Source organism: Eubalaena glacialis, chromosome 2 (genome assembly GCF_028564815.1).
Source record: "Eubalaena glacialis isolate mEubGla1 chromosome 2, mEubGla1.1.hap2.+ XY, whole genome shotgun sequence".
Taxonomy (NCBI): domain Eukaryota; kingdom Metazoa; phylum Chordata; class Mammalia; order Artiodactyla; family Balaenidae; genus Eubalaena; species Eubalaena glacialis.
The window spans coordinates 173,448,027-173,469,785 of record NC_083717.1 but is presented as its reverse complement, the minus strand read 5'-3'; the positions used below and the strand labels follow the sequence as shown (position 1 = coordinate 173,469,785).

The following is a 21,759-nucleotide window of genomic DNA, read 5'->3' as shown; positions in this document are numbered from 1 at the left end:
TGCCAATCCCAAAGGAGATTTTTGGATGCACTACATTAGTGGGTATCTCACATTTGAGTAAGTAACTCAGACACTTCATACAAAGTGAGTTTCAGACAAAGTATAAAGGATATTCAGTTGACCGTCCATCTGGGCAGGTTTCATATCTGCAGATTCAACCAACACTGGATTGAAAATATTCGGGGGAACAAAATTCCAGAAGGTTCCAAAAAGCATAACCTGGATTTGCCCCACACTGGCAACTATTTACATAGCATTTACATTGTATTAGGTATTATAAGTAATTTAGAGATGATCTAAAGTATACAGGAGGATGTGCATAGGTGATATGCAAATGCTATACTTGAGCATCCTCGGATTTTAGTGTACACAGGGGTCCTGGAACCAATCCCCCAGGCATACCGAGGGATGACTGTGTTTTTAAAAGAGCCCTGATTAAATTTTTGTCAACTGTTTGATGAACCAAGAGACCTGCTAAGGCAATCTCCCATCTAGAAAGATTAAAAGTTGAAACCCTTTTTTTTTTTTTTGCAATTTTCATCACCCAAAATAAGATCAAAAGGATCCGTGTTTGAGTTGCTATTAATCTTATTTGCATCTTAAGTAAAATTAAGATTCAGCCAGAGCTGGGAGTAGGCAAAGTGCAGAACAGCAGCTCTTTAGAAAGAACAACTCTCACTTTTCATCTTGTACTAAAATTTCGTTAACTTTTTCTGTGTTATGAGTAACTCGAGCGGCAGCAATCCCACGTTTGGTCGATGGAGTTTTTACTCATTGCGCGCGCGCGCACACACACACACACGCACACACAACCCTCTCAAGCTCTTTTTGTGCACTTCCATCCACCTTTTCCAGCTGACTTTGGCCCCTGGGTCCTCCCCTCTCCTCTCCCAGGTACTCACAGGGTCTGCGTACTGGGCGGTAAGCTGGGGATGCGGTGGATATCCTTGCAGGTGACTCTGAAGTCGTCCTCCTCGTGGCATTTGCAGGGCGGAGAAGGACACCCTTTCCCCCTCAGGCTCCTGGGCAGGACAAGAAGCAGCGCCAGCTGCAGCAGGGGCGTCGGCCTCATTGTCCTCGGGGCTCCAAGGCTATGTCTTCATCCTCCTCTATCGCCTCATTCTCAGCCCTCTGCGCCTCGGGTTCCCTCAGGCTGAAGGAGAGCGGGAGGGGTGGGAGGAAGGAGAAATCGATGGGGTCGTGACTTCAGCACCAAAGAGGAGGCTGGAGAGGGGAAAGAAGAGGCTCTCAAGTGCTCCGTTTCCCTAGGCAACCCTCCACCCAAACAAGCTTACTTACTTCACTTTCCTTGCCCCAAGCCACTCAGCCCGCTGCGTCTGTTCCCTGACAATCAGCGCCGGTCCGGGCTGTCCCCTCCGCTCTCCAACCTGCCTCACGCGCCCCTCCCATTACTTCCCTCCAAAGCCTAGTTTAGACGCCCCCTCCTTTCCTCGGCTCTAAACCCAACGGGCCACCTCTTCCCATGGGTGGGTAGCCTCCCCAAAGCGCTGCCTGTCGGGATCCACCCGCACGCACCCTCTATCCAGAGAAAGTTGCAGCCGAGAGGACCGTCCCGGGGCGGACGCCGGTGCCGCAGAACTTCAGCTCCTCCTGGCCTAGGACGCCTCTGCCGAGGGTCGGAGGCGGGCACACGTGGCTTGCCAGCCCGAGGTGCGGCCGAGGCCGGGGCGCGACACCCACGGGGGATCCTCACGGCTCCCCAACTTCAGCGCAAACCCGGACCGCTGGGGGCGCGCAGCCACTAGCGCAGAAATCGCCGCGGGGAGCCGTCTGGAGGCGTTCGGCGGCGTCCGGCTCTCGCTGCAGCGCGCGGACTCGGCGAGGCAGGGCAGGAACTGGGCTCTGGCGCCACCTTCCGGGAGAACCGGGAACGGCAGAAACTGTTCGAGTGCCTTGAATGGAACTCTTGAATCCAGCTTTGCGATACGGAGTTGAAGTCGACGTGTAAATTCTGGTCTGGCCAGGAATATTATCGAGCCATATATCCCCCCAGAAGATGGGAAGAAGAAGAATACTTAAGGGGCACACTATTGTCTACTCATCATCCTTCACACAGTAGCCAAGAAGATAATTTAAAATAAATATCAGATTGTGCCAATTTCCCTCTCAAAAGCTTTCAATTGCTTACTAATTCTTCTTGGGTAAAAGAAGCATATAGCATCATATAGCATCTTCTCACATGCTATATGGTTCCATTTATATGAACTTCTGGGACGGCGGGGGGAAGTTATGGTGAAGGAAATCAGAATAATGGTTAGGGGAGATCGACTGGAAAAGGACAGCAGAGAACTCATGGCGGTTATATTGATAGAAATGTTCTACATCTTGATTAGACTGGACATGAGTGGATGTATACATTTGCCAAAATCCATCAAACTGTGCACTTTAAATATGTGTATTTCAATTTTTGTAGTGGCTTTGTTCATAATCCCCCCAAACTGGAAATCACCCAAATGGTCTTCCACTAGGTAATAGATAAACAAAGAGTCATACATCCATACAATGGAATACTATTCCACAATAAAAAGAAGAAATAAAAAAAATTTTTAAAGAAAATTAAGTATAAATTCTTTATACCAGCCAATGAAATCCTACTGTGGGTGCCTGTAAACTTTTCCTGTGAAGAAATTTTCCTGTGAAGAACCTAAATGTTTTAGGCTTTGTGGGCCACATAGGATCATTGTCACATCTTCTCCTTCTTCTTTTTCATACAACCCTCTAAAAATGTAAAAGCCATTCTTAGCTTGTAGGCTGTACTGGAACAGGACTCGGGCAGGATTTGACCTAGAAGACAAGTTTGCTGATTCCTGTTTTTCAAGATCCGGCCCTTACCATCGCTTTGCTGGACCTGGAAAGAGACAAGTTTATTATCACCTCTGGGCCTTTGCTATTGTTGAACTCTATGCCTGGAAAATTTGTCCCCAGATCGTCACATCATTCAAGTTGTTGTTTAAATATCTTAAGTTTTTCTGGAAAAACCTTTCTTAAGTAACTATCCCCCCATCATATTACTCACCAAAGCACTTATCTCTGGTTATTATTATTAATTAGTTTACTCATTTATTGCCTGTCTCTTGCTGCTCTCCCATCCCCATCAAAATATAAGCTCCATGAAAGCAGGAACCTTGCTTTTTTTTTTTGGCCACTGTATCCCTAACACCAAGAACTGTGCCTAGCTCAGAGTTAGGAAATAATAAATGTTAAATGAATGAATAGGCAATGGCTATATTAGCTATCTGTTGCAGCATAATCAATAACCCCAAAATGTTAAATTTTGGCTTAAAACAACATTTACTATCTCAGAGTTTCTGTGGTGCAATTTGGGAGAGGTCTAACTGGATGCTCTGGCTTAAGGTCTATCATGAAGTTGCAAACAAAATGAGGCTAGGGCTGCAGTTATCTGATAGCTTGGCTGCAATATCACGAAATTCACTTATTAGTTCTAGAAGCTGTTTCGTAGATTCCATCCAATTTATCCACATAGATGAATTGTATTGTCTGAGTATAGATCGTTTACTTCTTTTCCAATCTGGATGCTTCTCATTTCTTTTTCTTATTGGACTGCACAGGCTAGAAACTCCAGTACAATTTTGAGTAGAAAGATTAAGGGCAGTTATCATCTTGTTTCTAATCATATGGGGGAAATCATTCTTTCATCATGAAATATGATGTTAACTATACAGTTTCCATAAATGCTTTTTATCAGGTTGAGAAATTTTCCTTCTATTCTCCTTTTCTTAGAGTTTTTAATCAGGAATAGGTATTAGATTTTGTCAAATGCTTTTTCTGCATCTGTTAAGATGAGTCAGCATTTTTCTTTTTTAGTTTGTTAATGTGGTGAATAAAGTGATGGATTTTTGAATGTTAAACCCATTTTGCATTCCAGGGATAAACCCCACTTGATCATGAGATATTAAGTTTTTAATTTATTTTATGATTAAATTTTCTAAAATTTGGTTATGAGTTTTGCATAGATGTTAACTGTTATTTTCTTTTTTGTAATGTGTTTGTTTAGTTTTTGTATAGGCTAATTCTGCCATCATAGAATAAGTTAGAAAATATTCCCTCCTCTTCAAATTTGTGTAAGTTTGTGTAGAATTGATATTACTTCTTTCTTAGTTATTTGGTAGAATTCACCAGTGAAGCTATCTGGACATTGAGTTTTACTTGTTGGAAGGTTTTTAACTTCAAATTAAATTTCTAAAAATAGATGGTAGGGCTATTCAGTGTATCTAATTCTTCCTGAGGCAGCTTTAACAGTTTGTGTCTTACAATGAATTTGTCCATTTTATCTAAATTTTTGAACTTACTGTCATAAATGTGTTCATAATATTCTCTTATCCTCTTCATATTTGTATAATCTGTTCTAATGTCAGCACTCTCATACCTGATACTGGTATTTGTGTCTTCTCTCTTCCTTTCCTGATAAGTATGTCTAGAGGTTTATCAATTTTATAAATATTCTCAAAGAAGCAACTTTTTGTTTCATAGATTCTCTATTGTTTTTCTATGTTCTATTTCATTGATACCTGCTCAGATCTTTATTATCTCCTTTCTTTTGCATCTGTTGGGTTTAATTTGCCCTTCTTTTCTTAGTTTCTTATGGTGAAGGCTGAGGTCATTGATTTGAGACCTTTTTAAAAAATAATATTGTATAGCGTTATAGATTTTCCCTATAAGTACTGCTTTAGAGACATCTCATAGGTTTTGATATCTTGTAATTTTATTTTCATTCAGCTGAAAATACTATCTAATTTTCTTTTTTGATGTCTTCTTTGATTTCTGGGTCATTTAGAAGTGTGTTATTTAGTTTCCAAATATTTGGGGATTTTCCACATATTGTTCTGTTATTGATTTCTAAATTTATTCCACTGTAGAGAGAGAACATAGTTTGTATGACTTGAGAACTTTTAGATTTAGTGAGACTCAGAATAAGGTCTATTTTGACAAATGTTCAGTATTTGAAAAAAATGTGTATTCTGAATGTGTTCTGCAAATGACAACAGATCAAGTTGTTGATAGTGTTGTTCCAGTCGTCTATATTTTTGCTGATTTTTCTGTCTACTTGTTATGTCAATTATTGAGACATGGGTACTAAAATTTTTTTACTATGACTGGGGATTTGTCTTTTATTCCATTGTATTTCTATCAGTTTTTGATTCATATGTTTTGAAGTTCTACTATTAAATATACAACTATTTAGAACTCTTTTATTTTCTGGGTGAATTGATGCCTTTATCATTATTAAATGTACTTTTTTATCTCTTGTGATGTCCTTTTCTCTTTAATTGACTTTTTTATGTTATAGATAGAGACAATCCAACTTTCTTTTGATTAGTGTTACCATGCTATTCTTTTTCTATACTTTTACTTCAACCTCTTTGCATCCTTATATTTGAAGTGCCATTTCTTATAAATAGCAGATTGAAAGCAGGTTTTGCTTTCAATCTTTGCTTTTTATTTGGATTGTATAGATCATTTACATTTGATGCCATTATTGATATTAGGTTTCAGTCTGTAATCTTGCTCCTGGTTTTCTATTCATCCCATCTGTTCTTTGATCCCTTTTTCCTTTTCTTTTTTTAACCTCTTTGGATTAATTCAGGAGTTTTTATGATTCCATTTCATCTTCTTTGTTGACTCTTAGCTATAACTCTTTGTTTGGTTATTATAGTGCCTGCTTTAGGGTTTATAGTGGATGTCTTTAAGTTATCAGAGTCTACCTGCAGCTGCTATTACACTGCTTTATGTATGGTTTAAGAACCCTATAACGGTGTTACGTCCATTTCTCCTTTCCTGGCCTTTATGCTTCTGTTGCCGTACATTTTACCTATGCATAAGCTCTAAACTCTACAATACGTTCTTATTATCTTTGTTAAGATAACCAGTTATCTTTCAAAGAAATTTAAGTCATAAGAAAAGACTCATTTAGTTATCCTTTCTAGTCTTCATTCCTGAGTGCATGTAGAGCCGTATTTTCTACCGTCACCTGGCTTTTGCTTGAAAGACTTTAACGTTTCTTGTAGTACAGATCTTCTGGTTATAAATTATGCCAGGTTTTGTGTGTCTGAGAAGTGCTAGTTTGCCTTCATTTTTAAAGGGTATCATTGCTTAGTATAGAGTCATAGACTGACAGTATTTTTTCTTTTCAGTACTTACAAAATATGGCTTCATTGTCTTGTTACTTGCATCGTTTCCAAGGGCAAATCATCTGTCATTTTTCTTTGTTCTTTTGCAACATGTTTCTTTCTCCCACAGGACGCTTTTAAGACTTTTGTTATCACTGGTTAAGAGTCATTTTATCATGTGCCTTGATGTATTTTTCTTCATCTTTCTTATGCAATATTTTGAGGGTCTTGGATTTGTGCATTTAGGGTTTTCAAATTTTATAATTTGAAAAAATTTCAGGCTTTATTTCTTCATGTATGAATACTTTCTCTATCCCCTTATCTCTCTTTACTCCTTTGGAGATTCCAGTTATGACACTTACATTAGGCTGAATGAAGTTGTCCCACAAAGAGCTCATTGATGCTTTTTATATCGAAACTTTTCTTTTTCTATTTTTCATTTAGACAGTTTCTTTTGCTATGTTTTCAAATTCAGTATTCTTTTTTTCTTTTTCTGAAAGAGTTAATTTGCCACTAGTCTTACCAGTGTATTTTTCATCTCAGGTAAAGTTTTCATATCTAGAAGTTCTATTTGGGCTTTAACATATTTTCCCTGTCTCTATGTAAATTTCTGAACATCTAAATCACAGTAACTATTTTGATGTCTGAATTAGTTTACTAGGGCTGCTGAAACAAAAGAACCACAAACTTGGTGGCTTAAAACAGCAGAAATTAATTCACTCACAGTTCTGGAGGCTAGAAGTCCAAAATCAAGGTGTTGGCAGGGGTGTTCTCTCTCTGAAGGCTCTAGGGAAGGATCCTTCATTGCCTCTTCCAGCTTGTGATGGTTGCCAACAATCCTTGACTTGCATCACTTGGCTTGCATTACTCCAATTTCTCTTCTATCATCACAAGATGTTCTCTCTGTGTATCTCTGTGTCCATATTTCTCTTTTCCTATAAGGACACCAGTCATTAGATTAGGGTCCACCCTAATCCACTCTGACCTCAATTTAACTTGAATACCTGCAAAGACTCTATTTCCAAATAAGGTCACATTCACAGGTGCCAGGTGTTAGAACTTCAAGATATCTTTTTGGGGGGCACAGTTCAACCCCCAACAATGTTTGATAATTCTAACATCTTTGTCAGCTCTGGGTCGGTTTAGATTGGTTGATTTTTCTTTTTTAAATGGGTTACATTTTCATTCTTCTTTATATGCCTGATAACCTTATTTGGATGGCTGATGTAAATTTTAACCTTGTTGGTACTGAATTTTTGATTTCACATAAAGTTGAGATTTGTTGTCAGATATGATTAAATTACTTGGAAACTTTGATATTTTGGAATCTTGCTTTCAAGGTTTGTTAGGTGGGACCAGAGTAGCATTTAATGTGTTGCTAATTATTCCCCAGCCCTGAGATAAGACTCTTCTGAGTACTCTACCTAATGTTCCATGAATTATGAGGTGTTTCAATCTGGCAGGTAGGAATAGTCACTATTCCTGGTCCTGTGAGTGACAGGCACTTTTCCCTCCAGTCTTGTAAGGTGCTTCTGTCTCCAGCCTCAGTTTCTTCACATAAATGTGATGATTCATACTCTACTGAACACTCCATGGAGTTCTCTGAAGTTTTCTCTCTATGTGGTTCTCTCCAGTCCGGTTTGTTCTGCAAGCTCCAGCTACATTGGTCTTCCCCAACTCTCAGCTCTGTTTTTTCAATTCAGAGCATCTGCTGGGCTCTTCCTGAGTTCCTTCTCCTTGCACCACGCCCAGGAAATGTTCTCAAGGCAGTAAGTTGTGGCAATCATAAGGCTTACCTTATTTGTTTCCTATCTCTCTGCCCTTCTTTGTCTGATGTCTACTGTCTTGAAAAGCATTGTTTCATATATTTTGCCTGTATTTTTGTTTGATTCGGGTGTAGGGTAGGTCTGGTCTCTCCTACTCCATCTTTATTGGGAACAGAAATGGTATGTTGAAATCTGTAACTTTTTTTTTTTTTTAGAATGTTCACGGTAGTAATATTTTTTGTTTGTTTTTAATTGATTAATTAATTAATTTATTTATTTTATGGCTGTGTTGGGTCTTTGTTTCTGTGCGAGGGCTTTCTCCAGTTGCGGCAAGTGGGGGCCACTCTTCATCGCGGTGCGTGGGCCTCTCATTATCGCGGCCTCTCTTGTTGCGGAGCACAGGCTCCAGATGCGCAGGCTCGGTAATTGTGGCTCACGGGCCCAGCTGCTCCGCGGCATGTGGGATCTTCCCAGACCAGGGCACGAACCTGTGTCCCCTGCATTGGCAGGCAGATTCTCAACCACTGCGCCACCAGGGAAGCCCTGTAACATTTTAAAAGATTTAGACAGCATAAAATTGGCTTAGTGGCGATCATAATGTAGGTGAAATTTCCTATGTCAACCAGTTTCAATTTAGTAAACTAGAACAAGCCTTCAGCGAATGGTTATGTTCTAATAGCCTGCTCAACAAATTGGTATGATAATAAAGCAATTTTCTTTCCTTAGCATAACTTTTAAACTGGGGCAAATAAACACACAGGATGAGAAGATGAATCAGTTTAAATAAAGGGAAGTGTTTGCACTCAGATCCATTAAACACAAAAAAATCCTTTAAAATACAACAGATAAATGCAAATGGCTATAGAACATTACATTTTCCTTTATGTAGGACGACCATTAGCATGGTTCAAATATCAGAAAGTGGTACTTAGCGATGAATTACTCTGTGTGTTTTGTCTTTTTTCAAAAGGTGCCTATTAAAGTGGAACATAGGCTATATTATTTAGTTACAAAAATGTCTTACAATTTTGGTTTTGTACATTAATAGTTTTTCATTTTGATTTAAATGCATAAAAATTGCTGTTTTATATTCGTGATGTTCTTGACAGTGACAAATACCTATAATTAGGAAGTGTATGGCTAGAAAGAATATTACAGGATCAACAGTGCTTCTACACAATGAATGGCTGAAGATGATTCTGGAGTAGTGGGCGATACCACTTTTGCAACATCTTATATTTTATTTCAACTCTTATTAGACTTGCAGTTATCTTGAAACTTGATGCATAAAGAGTCAATGACCGGGCTTCCCTGTTGGCGCAGTGGTTAAGAATCCGCCTGCCAGTGCAGGGGACACGGGTTTGAGCCCTGGTCTGGGAAGATTCCCACATGCCACGGAGCAACTAAGCCCGTGTGCTACAACTACTGAGCCTGTGTTCTAGAGCCCATGAGCCACAACTACTGAAGCTCACGCGCCTAGAGCCCGTGCTCTGCAACAAGAGAAGCCACTGCAATGAGAAGCTCACGCACTGCAATGAAGAGTAGCCCCCGCTCACCGCAACTAGAGAAAGCCCGCGCACAACAACGAAGACCCAACGCAGCCAAAAATAAATAAATAAAAATAACAATAATAATTAAAAAAAAGAGAGTCAATGACCATTTATGATCATCTCATGCTGGTGTAAAGAGAGTGGCTTTCACCACTGTCTTGGTTCAGAGAGAATTTTGAGTAGTTTCATTCAGTCCTAACAAATTAGGATGCTGGGGATTTCCTTTTTACCTTACCAATAGCATCCCACTTTGGTGATCCATCTTCCTTCTTAGGACTTATAATTGTCCTGTGATATTATGAGGGAGCTTGACAATCTGTGATGGCTTGACAGAACCGAGCAAAGTCTAATGGTACAGATGGTCATTACTTGGGCTGGAAAATCACTGGGCAAAATGCATGCTTTTTGAAGGGACATCCTCCCCTAATGCCAATGGGCAGGACAACTAGGTTCAGGCTATGAACGGTACTTGCTTGAGTGGAGGCTGAGTGCTCTATGGACATGGGCTTTCCTCCAACTCCATCAGGTCTGCCCCTCAACCCCCAACCTCCCATCCTAGGGCTCTCTTCTCTGTTTCTTATGATAATTCCAGTCAGGAATAGCTTTTCTTTTGTGGGGACTTCTCTTGTTCATATTTGCTTCCAAATTCTTTGCTTATACCACACTTCCTTTCTGAAAGCAGGGCTGGGTTCATGGGTTTGTAATCTGTGTAACTGCACAGGGCCCTGCACTCAGAAAGACCTTGATCTTAGTTTAATGCTCTGCTGTTGCCATTTTGACATCCTTAATCAGTTTTGAACAGGGCCTCATGTTCTCATTTTGCACTGGGCCTCACAAATTATATAGCCAGTCTTATCTGAGGATCTCTAGGCTTAATGCTCGAGAGTCAGGAAGAGGCTACTTTTTTTCTTCTTCTTATTCTCTTTCGCCTCCTCTCCCTTTCTGCTTCCTGTGGTCACATCCCCTCTCTGAGCCACAAGCACAGCACAGCTTAGCTGGCTGAAATGGAGGTGGGTGGGTGAGGGAGCCAAGGGGACAAGAAAATACTTGGGGAGAATTTGGTTAGTATTTCAAATATATTTTCTTGCCACATAGAAATAATCAGTTTTCTGCTGTTATTTCACAGTAGTATGAGTTTGCAAGATATGGGTAGGACAAACTTCTGCCCTTTCTACTTGAAATACCACTGCCTCTGTCTGCCACACAACAGCAGAGTTGGGCGGTGAGGTTCATGTCAATGCTTTCAGGCTAGCCTCATCCCACAACCTCTTTATTGATTAGCCCATCTAGATGTTTAATATTTGGTGTGGTTCAAAACGGTTTTTGATGAAATTGCTCAGAAAAACTAGATGTGACATTAATACCTCAAATCTCACAGGCTGGACAGTTAGGCTTCACCAGTGTAATCTTAGTCAAGGCTCTTTGAATTTTAGTCAGTAGAACTTATCTTAAGCTTCAAAAGGGAAATCATCACAAGACAACATGGTCTATTCTTCATTCTAAGTACCTAAAACAAAGCAATAAACAAGGTCCCAATGTTCATGGAACTAACATTTTAGGATATCATAGTGTATATCAGTTAAACTGTATTGACTGCTTACTATGGGCTAGGCACTGGGCTAAATCCTTCACACAAATTAATTAATTTTTTCCTCAAAACAACCCTACACATTATGTACTATTCTTAGCATCCACATTTTGCAGAGGAAGAATTGAAAGCACAGAGTGATTAAGTATGTGCTTGAGGTCACACAGTTGATAGGTATTATAGCTAAGATTTGAACCCGAGTGGTCTGGCTCCGAAATCTGTGCATTTAACCACCTCCAGCTGCCTCTAGTGTATCCTGGGTCACAAGTACAGGATATACAAGTGGGAATAACACTTTTAATAATACAAGTGGGATTGGAGCCAGGAACTTGGAAGTTGTCAGGAAGCAAGGCCCTCTTCTCTTAAGCTTATTTCCTCTGGGGCTGCACAGTTTACTCCTGCTGCTTTACCCATTTGTTTCTCTCTCTCTTTCTCTGTGGATTAGATTTTTGTTTCTCCTTGAACACAGTTGAAAATGGTCACCTCCCTATGACAACTTCAGCTTGTACCTGTACATCAAGACTATTCACATAACGAATTAAATGCTTGAGTCCCAGTTTTAAAGGATAAAGAGCATAATTGGCCCAAATTATTTCAAGTATCTGTCCCTTGTCCAACCACCCATGGTCAGAGAGATAGGGGCTTTGTATAATATAAACAAAGCTTCAGGAGCCCAATGCTATGGGTAGGAGCATTCCCAGTAAAGGGGAAATGTGGGTGAGGTATGTAAAAAATATCCACCACATCTAATTTTATCAAGGTATTGTGTGGTGGGAGGATCACTGATGACACTAATCCTGAATAGGTACTATTTTGGGGAAATCATGTGTTATGCACTGAACTGTGCTCCCCCATCCCATATGTTGAAGCTCTAACCCTCAATGTTACAATATTTGAAGATAGGGCCTTTAAGGAGGTAATAAGGTTTAATGAGGTCATGAGGGTGGGGCCCTAATCCAATGTGACTGGTGTCTTTATAAGAAGAGAGACTCCAGGCAACTGCCCACACAGGGAAATGGCCACATGAGGACACACAGAGAGAAAACCCATCTCAGGCCAAGGAAAGAGGCCTCAGGAGGACTTGAACCTGCTGATGTGTTGATCTTGGACTTGCAGGTTCCAGAATTGTGAGAAATCGATTTCTGTTGTTTAAGCCACCCATTCAGTGGTGTTTTATTATGACAGTCCTAGCAAACCAAATACATCATGTAACCTCTCTGTGACTCTATTAACATTGTTTGTGAAAAAGACTATGCACTGCAGGTGGTAATCCTTGTGGGTTTTTCCACCTCTAAATTCAGGTGATTCATCTTGACTATGGTTTTGGGGTTGGATAATGTGTGCCCGCCATATCAGTTAAAAGCAATTAAGGTCATTTGGTAGTTACAGGCACATTTTGTGTAAAATCTTTTTTTTTTTAAGTTGGCTTTATTATTTTATCTCTTTTGTTAAGAAGGAGAAAGAGTCTATGATCTGACTTCACTGTATTTTTTCTGGATATCATATCTGTGTATTGAGAGCACACCATATGACAAAAGGTGCTATAAATTTAATAATGTATTTTAAAATTTCTTCGTCATATTGAACTCAAATCTGATTCTCTATCCATCAGTCCCAGTTGTATCCTCTGATTTTGCTTTTTTTTTGTTAATATCACTTTAAAAATGGGGTCCCCAGAATTTAATCCAATTTTCTAAATGTGGTTGAACCAGGGAAGAGAGGTTGTGGAAAAATCAGCTTTTATTAATGCATCCCAAGATTACATTAGCTTTTTTTGGTAGTCATTCTTCCTGCAGTTAATCAGATATCAATTCCTCAGGAAGTTTTTTTATGTCTATCTATAGAAACCTATGTGGTACTCTCACCTGGGTTTGTAATAATTTGTTTAATAATCTATTTCCCCTCACTTGACTCTGAGTAACATGAGGGCAGAGACTATATTGTTTACCTCCTCATCTTTACTGCATCTTCAGTGTCTAATACAATGTCTGGATCATAGAAAGATTCAGCATACATTTGCTGAATTAAATGAATGATATATTTGTTTTGAAAAATCAAATATATGTGAACATGTAAACATATATACATATAAATGGAGTAATTATTATGCTTCCACATGCATATGGAGCAAGTTTAAGGCTGTTCTGAATCACCTTAATTTCAGTATCAGGTGGAGCACATTTTTGAACACAACTTTGAGCAAATAGCTTGAAGATAGATGCAAGTACATAGGTAGATCTTTAGAAGAATTATTTTATTTTGAAGCTGACTATAAAATAAACTTTACCTCAGTGTTGTCCAGAGAAAATATTTGAATAATTCTAATATATATTATTTATGATTTTGTGTGCATGCATGCCTGGGCAGGAGTGGGGGAGAGAGAGAGACAGAAAGAGAAAGAGAGAGAGAGAAAGAGAGAGAGAGAGAGAGAGAGAGAGAGAGAGAGAGAAATATGAAGGAAGAGTGTGAAGTGAGGAAAGGCTGAGAAGAGAAATAACAATTTTAATAGGTTAAGATCCTGTAAACACAGGAGAGACTTAGAATTTAGTGGAAGAGACCAACTGGGAAATGGATAATTATGGTACAGAATTATTAGAATAAGGAAACTGCATAGTTAAAAAATGTGATCTGGCTCTTCTTGAGGTAGTCAGGAAAGCTTTCACAGGTAAAGTAAAATTTGACCTTAGCCTTGAGGAGGAAAGAATCAATGGTCTTTTTGGCAGAGCAGAAGGGAACAAAGCTCCAGGTGACTAATTTGACTTTCCCCGTCTTCGTAGCTTTTCCAGAGTTCGATTTTTTGTCGAGGTTTTTATCATCACCTTTTCATGACTGAAACAGACTTCTCTGAGTGGAATATGTCTCTCTCATGTTCTAGAACGACTGAGGTAGCAGCAGCCATGAAGTGACAGCCTCATATACCTTGGGTTTGCCATTAATGAACTGTGTGGTTTTAGGCGAGTCACTTACTCTTTCTAGGCCTAAAAGGTTTAATTAGATAATCTTCCCTGTTCCCTTCCAGTTCTAAGAATTTGTGAGCCTTTAGAAAAAGACATTGGGATTGACATATATACACTAATATGTATAGAATAGATAACTGATAAGAATCAGCTGTATAAAAATAAATAAATTAAATTAAATTAAAAAAGAAAAAGAAATGAAAAGACATTGGGCCCAGGTATTAAGGGAATTTTTACATTTCAGTGCTGGAAATTATGCTTCCCTGTTCCCCAAGGAGTAAAAGAAACATAGTTTGTGTTAGTATTGCAGCTACTTAGATTTTTTTTGTTATTTTTTACAAAGTAAATATTTTAGACATTTCTGATTATGCTAGAGTCAGGGCTAAAGCAGCTCTCTTAACTCATTATCTGGTGTTTGTCGCTTATAGGAGTTACTGGCCCTTTAAAAAAAAAAGAACAGGGCAAGAGGGCGCGGCCGAGGGACTCAGGTGCCAGCTAATTCGGCTTCTTCCGGAAAAGTCACTCCAAGGCCAGTCGTATGGCATCCTGGGAAATGCAGTTTCTTTTGGGGCCGATCTCCCCTGGTAACTCCTTGCTTTTGAGCATGAGACGGACTACAACCCCCAGAGGGCCAAGTGGTAGCAGCGGGGCACTGTACACTTGCTGCGGCTGGGCGGCTAGTTCAAGTTGCCATAGCTCCGAGTCTGGGGAGAGCAGAGTCGGTTGCGTCGCTGCGTCCAGTCAGTTACAGCTTCTGGGTCACTGGTGGCCGCGGGAGCCGGGTGGGGCCTCGGCAATGATCCGGCATTAAGGACCTGGGGTCCTCTTCTGTCTCAGGTACCTGCGCCCAACCGTCCCCTTGCTCTTTACCACTTCCCTATCCTATCCTAGACGTTTTAGGTCCCGCTTCCCCTCGTCCCAGGGGTGGGGACGCCAAAGCCGCCCGGAGATCTGGGGTAGGGCCGTGGATGGGTGGTGTATGTGCTAAAGTTGGGGGAGACGGCGTGCCTGGCACCCCAACGCCCCCCTCCCTCGGCGTGGGTGTCCACAGTCAGGTCCTGGTCAAGTTATGCAGGGAGTTTGAACTTCGTTGTTCTCTTTTTGAGAGCAGCTTGTCCTGCCACTAGCAGCTGTGAAGCTTGAGCTGTCAAGGAGTTTGGCCTCATTCTGGCGTGTACTTGCCTGGCCTGGGATATAATTGGACGTTTTGTACATGTTTTAGCGTCACAAAAATTTGCTACCCTTGGTAACGCTGTATCAATGACTTGTCTTTCCTATGCCAACATGGGAGTTGCCCCAGTGTCAGCTGTTTAACAGCCCCTTATTTGAGTTATTTCGTAGGAACACCTGACATTGAATTTCAGCTGCATCCTTTGTCGGTTTGATGGAGCTCAGTCACTTCCGCGGACATCTTGTAAAACCGCTTTGTAGCCTTGTGCCAAGTATTACGTAGAGTATCTAACACAGGGCCTGGGCCATTGGGAGTGCTCAGTATTTGTTAGTTATTTTTATTAACTATACAGAGCTGTGCTAATAGAAACATAGTGTGAGCCACACTGCAAGGTGAAATTTTCTAGTACTCACACTAAACAAGTAAAAAGGAGCTGGTGAAATTTCTTTAAGTAATTGGTTTGGCACAGTGGATCCAAAATGTTTTCATTTCCACCTGCAGTCAGTATGAAACTTGAGATATTTTACATCCTGAACACCTTAAAAAAATGTTACTAAGTATTGTATCTAGTTTACATTTATAGCACATTAGCCACGTATGGCTAGTGACTATTGTATTGGACAGCACAGATAGAAGATTAAAATTTTGGTAGTTTCATGTTGGCACAGAGAAATTTGGGGGTGTCTGTGACTCATAGAATGAAGGTAGTAGCTGCTTTGTTAAAAGAGTTAAGCATGCATCATACCTGTGTCCTCTCTGCCATTGCATGACCTCTGGGTCAACTTGAACTGTCTCTTGACTGTATATTTTGATTAAGAGAATACCTTTTTTCTTGGAGTGGTTGATAGATGTATTCCCAGATCTACTTTTTCTGTGGACAACCAGCAGTTCTGTGGATAATTTTCAGTGGATTCTTACAGACTGCTTTGAAAGGCTTCACAAAGAACTGAGAATATTTCTGTCCACAGCTCTTAAAACCAAAGGCATTTTACTTTTACTTATTTAATTGCAATACTAAATGTAGGAAGAGCTGGGCAGTTTATAAAATATTTCCTTTAGGAGTGCTAGCGTGTAGTTCATTTACTGGCTTGGAAATACAGTCGGGCCATTAAATTCAGAAGTAACATGTTAATTTCATTACCTGCCTTAGTTAGTTTACCCACTGAGAGACATGCTTAGGGATAGTACCTTTGGCTAGACTTGGGCTACAGTTCACACTGCGACATGATCTAGCCCGCCCAAGGCATGACCAGGTATGGGCGGAAGTCACCAGTGAGGAGTATACTGGCTGGGCACTTGGGTGTGAAGAATTCCTGTGGCTTCAGTGGGGCTTTTGCATGATCCAAGGAACATTTTCTCTGTTCTCTGACTTGATGTGATATATTCTCTGCTATGTACACAAACTGTACATAGGGTGAGCTTATTTTTATCTTTAATTGTTTAAAAAAAATTAAGGTTGTAGATGTGTTTTACTCCTTGTTTCATTTATCTGTAGGTGGTTTGGGGAAAGTGTAGGGGCAACCAAGATCATCCATTTGACTAGGCCTTTTGCCCTGAACCTCATGAAGAAATGATAGGAGGCAGACATACGTGCCTAAGAAGAGCACTGAGCTCAGAGGACAGCAACACAGAGCTTTGGGGGTGTGCTTTGTAAGTATGCTTCCTCCCTGAGTTTCTGAGATAACATATTTTTGCATATTTATAGTGGAAAAGAATATGGCAACATATAGGCTTTTAAGGAGCAAGAAACCCCTTTCTAACATGCAGTATCAAAATTAAATAGGATGGTTGTACATGCAGTATTACAAAAATTCAGGGGAACAAACTAGATACCTTAATAAAAGCAATAATAATGCACCTGCTTCTATTAGGCAAGTATTTGAGAACCTATTTTGTCTCAGGCCCTGTATTAGGCACCTTTTACATGTTGTATATAATACATTTATTATCCTTCTGTTCATTTTAGAAATGAGGCAGTTGAGGCTCAGATAGGTTATTTGATTTGCTTGGATTCTGGAGCCAAAAGAGTGGTCTTCATCGCCAGGTCTTCTGACTCTAAATCCCAGTCCTGCCCACTACACAGAGGCCACACTGTGGTCTCTGATTGCCCTCTAATAGGGTTTGATTTGCGGTTAGTATTTTTATATTGTGTACCATGTAAGCCACGTTTCTTGTTATTCATCTCTTTAAATGTTCAAAGGGTTCTATTATCTTTCTTAGTTTTTTTTCCAAGATATCAATATAATGGTCTTTATGTTATTATTGAGGTAAGAGGTAACTGTATCTGTGATTTCTATAAGTGTATGTATGCAACATAAATTGTCATTGATAATCAAGAGGATAGTGTTAACTCAGGTTTTGCATCATAGATTTAAAATTCTGGACACTTTAGCATTTTCACGTTGCATTTAGATAAAGGGCACTTAAACATGTAGGGAAGACCGATTGGGGTCTTGTAATAACACTTTGTCTAAGATAAATGTGTAAAAGGTTCTTAGAATTAAAGAATATTAGAGCTGGAGGGGCCTGTTAGGATAATTTCGTCCAGAAATTTTCAACTGCAGTCTTGACACATTTGGGAATAATATAAAAATAACCTACAGTACATTCACTGTAATCCATGTAATAATGTCACTGGGTTGATTCTAATATGAAATGTTTCAATATATTCATACTATTCTATAGTGTGTTTCTTTCTTGTAATAATGTACATATAAAATTTTACCTTGTCTCTTTTAACTGCTACATAGTATCGCAAATGACTAGATACATTTAATGTATCCCTTATCAGTGGATTTGTGGGTTTTTTTTTTTTTTACTACTATAAATAATTCTGCAATGAAGCTCTTTTACCTACATCTACATCTAAGAGTATACATACATCTTATACATACATCTCCTTTTGTTTTCTTAGGGAAATAGTTATAGAAGTAGAATCTCTGGGTCAGAACATGTGCATGTTACTTATTTTTACTTGCCAGATTGTTCTCTAGAAAAGCTATCCTAGTTAATATTCTTACAGCAAGGTGTGCCCTTGGTGGTGAGAACTTTTTTTCACAGGTACAAAACAGATAAAAAAGAATATCATTATTTTAATTTGCAATTCTTTAATTAGCGAAATAGAATATATTACACGTATTCTGTGAATTGCCTGTTTATCCTGTGCACCTTTTACTACTGGAATATTCTTTTTTCTGTTTTTTTAAAGAGATGATGAATTCTTTGGTTTTCATATAATCCAAATATTTTTCTGAGTTTTTACTTTAGTTCTTTAACCTTGTTTCTGGTGTCTTATTAATAATTATGAATGATCCTAAGAGGCTTATCAGGTCTTTATCAGATATTAGCACGTCCCTGAAATTCATATAACCCTTGATGTATATCTGTACTATACTGGTACTTGGATTGTTTGGGAGATGGGAGTATTTGTGGTTACGTGAATCCATTTAGCTGATGAACATTTAAAATCTACTTTATGCACAGTGTTTGCCATGAAGCAGGTACTCATGAATGAATGAGCTCATAGATGAATGAATAGGTGAATTAAGGCTAAGCCTGAACTAGGCTTTTAGTGAAGACAGACTTCTTGGAACAAGTGAACTCTGATTATTTAAAAAAAAGAGGGACTTCCCTGGTGGCGCAGTGGTTAAGAATCGGCCTGCCAATGCAGGGGACACAGGTTTGAGCCCTGGTCTGGGGAGATCCCACATGCCGCGGAGCAGCTAAGTCCGTGCGCCACAACTACTGAGCCTGCGTTCTAGAGCCCGCAAGCCAAAACAACTGAGCCCACATGCTGCAAATACTGAAGCCCACGCGCCTAGAGCCTGTGCTCCACCACTGCAATGAGAAGGCCACGCACCGCAAGGAAGAGTAGCCCCCACTCACTGCAACTAGAGAAAGCCCGCGCGCAGCAATGAAGACCCAATGCAGCCGAAAATAAATAAATAAATTTATTAAAATAATAAAAAAAGAGATAATTTTATAGATTGTAGGAAGAAGGAAAAAGCTCAATGGTGGGAGAGTGAAGGCTTTAAAATGGCAAAAATGGGTTAGCTTATGAGTGGCAATTGGTACATTAAAACAGTACTGAGAATGGACACAGATAGTAAAGAGCCTAGGTAATTTGGAGTGTGTAGAGCTTTATAGTACCAATAAATAATAATTGAGGAATGTAGGTAGCTGCAAATAACAATGAGAAAGTGATTTGCAATAATTCAAGCAAACCTAGGTTTGATTCAGTTATAAGTTTTAACACATTCAAATGAATTTGAAATGATTATCCTTGTTTACTCAAGACATATCAAGTATTCATATTTATACTATTTTGCAGTTCAATCCATATTGTCTGAGGACTTAAGATAATTAATCTAGGCTATTTACTGCAAAAATTATTTCATCCAACAATTATTTAATTAGAATCACCAATTGCAAAGTCCTGTACTTTGAAATTTGTCTCTGGATTAATCAGACAGTGTAATAAGGAGAATTTAATTGTAAATTCATTAAAAAATATTCCAGCTACACACCAGGCGCTATGCTCAGTGTTGAAATACAACCATGAACAAAGTAAATGGAGTCTATGATGAGATTTAGAGACTAGAAGGGAGACAGACAAGTAAACAGCCAGTTAGCTATGTCTGGGCTGTGAGGAGTTGGTGTCCAAGGTGGGCTCTTGGCCCAGGGTTAAGGTGGGGGCAGTGAAGGAAGGCTTTCTAGGGGAAGTTTCCTCTGAACTGAGATTTGAAGGACAAGTAAGAGCCAGAGGAAAAGGAGTGAAAAGAATGTTCTAGGTGGTGAATTCAGCATAGGTATAATGGTGAGATGAGCATAACATATTTGAGAAAGTGAAAAAAATTCTGTGGCAGGAATAATTACATATTATGGACATGTTTAATTATTGTCTTGCTATAAGTATGGAACTATAAGTATGCAGACAGAGAAAAGATCACTTCTGGCTGGAGATGGAAGGCTTCGCTGAGATGGTATTATTTGACCTTTACCTGGAAAGATGGGTGGAATTTATATAGGTGGCAATGGTCGACAGCAGACGGCATTTCAGTCAGACCTAATGACATTAGTGAGGGATGGAAGTGCTAGGAGAATAGCTGGTGTAATAGCTAAATGTAGGCCTTATATTTTCTATGGTTCTTTCATTAAGAGAAGGGTGGCTTGATTAGGGTCTTGAATTTCTGATTCAAGAACCTAGACTCAATCACATGGGCAGTGGAGTGTCAGTGAAGGTTGGAATGGATAGAAAAAGACTCAGAGAAACCATTATAGTGGCTAGTAATGAGTTAAGAAAAGTCCTGAATTATGAATGGTGTCGGTGGTAATGAGAAGGGATACATACATAGTTAGGAATCTGGGCCTTGAAGAAAGACTCACAACCCGGCCCTGCTGTTGGAAGCTGTGTAACCTTGGGTACCTTACCTAGCTTCTTTAAGCCTCTTATCTACATATCATGATGATAATGGTACTTACTTTGTAGGGTTATTTTCATATAGCAAGCTGTGATGTTAGAGCAATAGCTATTCAGCATTATTATTTCAACTTTTGTTTTTTGAAAGTTTTTGAAATTGAGGTTCTTTTTTTTTTTTAATTTTATTTATTTATTTTATTTACTTATGGCTGTGTTGGGTCTTGGTTTCTGCGGGAGGGCTCTCTCCAGTTGCGGCAAGTGGGGGCCACTCTTCATTGCGGTGCGCGGGCCTCTCACTATCGCGGCCTCTCTTGTTGTGGAGCACAGGCTCCAGACGCGCAGGCTCAGTAATTGTGGCTCACGGGCCCAGTCGCTCCGCGGCATGTGGAATCCTCCCAGACCAGGTCCCGAACCCTTGTCCCCTGCATTGGCAGGCAGACTCTCAACCACTGCGCCACCAGGGAAGCCCGAAATTGAGGTTCTTAACTGGAGTTTACATCCATGTACTTGCAGTAATTGTTTCAATGTAACTGGTTTTATATGATATTGAGCTGTATTTTATTATAGTTGGATTCTTTTCTAAGTATTTTACTCAAAACTTTGTTTTCCTTTAGCAACAAAAGTAAAGGGTTGTAATTATACCAACTTTATAGGATTCAAGTGGAGATCAAAAGGGAAAATGCTAATGAAAATTCTTTGTAAGCTATAAAGCAATATGCAAATTTAAGGTATAAATAGCAATAAGAAATATTTCCCTTTCTTAAAATTTTTAATGTTGTTTTGTTCACTAGGAAAGTCAAGAGGAGTTTCTGTTTCTACTTGAAAAACTAATAGGAAGAAAACAAATAAGCTTTATAATACACTTAAGAAATAGTATGTTTCTTTTGAAAACCTTAATGTTACAGGGAACACATAAATAGCCCCAACTGATATTTATGATTACTTTCTCAAAAATTGGTGGCCTGTCACTTGTTATATCAATTGTTAATGCTCATTTTGTGCATCCTAATATGAACCTGTCCTTTTTTGCTTCTACGGTTAGAAGAGTCTGAAACCAGCCTGTTTTCTCAAGGAGAGCAGGCTCGAGAGGAAATGTCAGGAAATTAACCATCTTCTGAACCAAATCAAATGACTTACTAGTAACCTATATATATCAGCT

General features: G+C 39.4%; 2 protein-coding genes across 3 annotated transcripts in view; one reads left to right on the top strand and one right to left on the bottom strand.

Annotated features, from left to right (window-relative positions):
• Positions 1-1,072, bottom strand: part of TSHR (thyroid stimulating hormone receptor) — a 152,781-nt gene extending 151,709 nt beyond the window's left edge. For both annotated transcript variants that reach the window (XM_061182774.1, XM_061182775.1), the window contains exon 1: positions 903-1,072. In XM_061182774.1, coding sequence (XP_061038757.1) covers positions 903-1,072 — 170 coding nt within the window. The remainder of the gene's footprint in view (positions 1-902) is intronic.
• A 15,736-nt stretch (positions 1,073-16,808) lies between these two features.
• CEP128 (centrosomal protein 128) overlaps positions 16,809-21,759 on the top strand; it is a 440,326-nt gene continuing 435,375 nt past the window's right edge. Inside the window, exon 1 of the mRNA XM_061182773.1 lies at positions 16,809-16,831. The gene's annotated coding sequence lies outside the window, so the exon portion shown is untranslated. The remainder of the gene's footprint in view (positions 16,832-21,759) is intronic.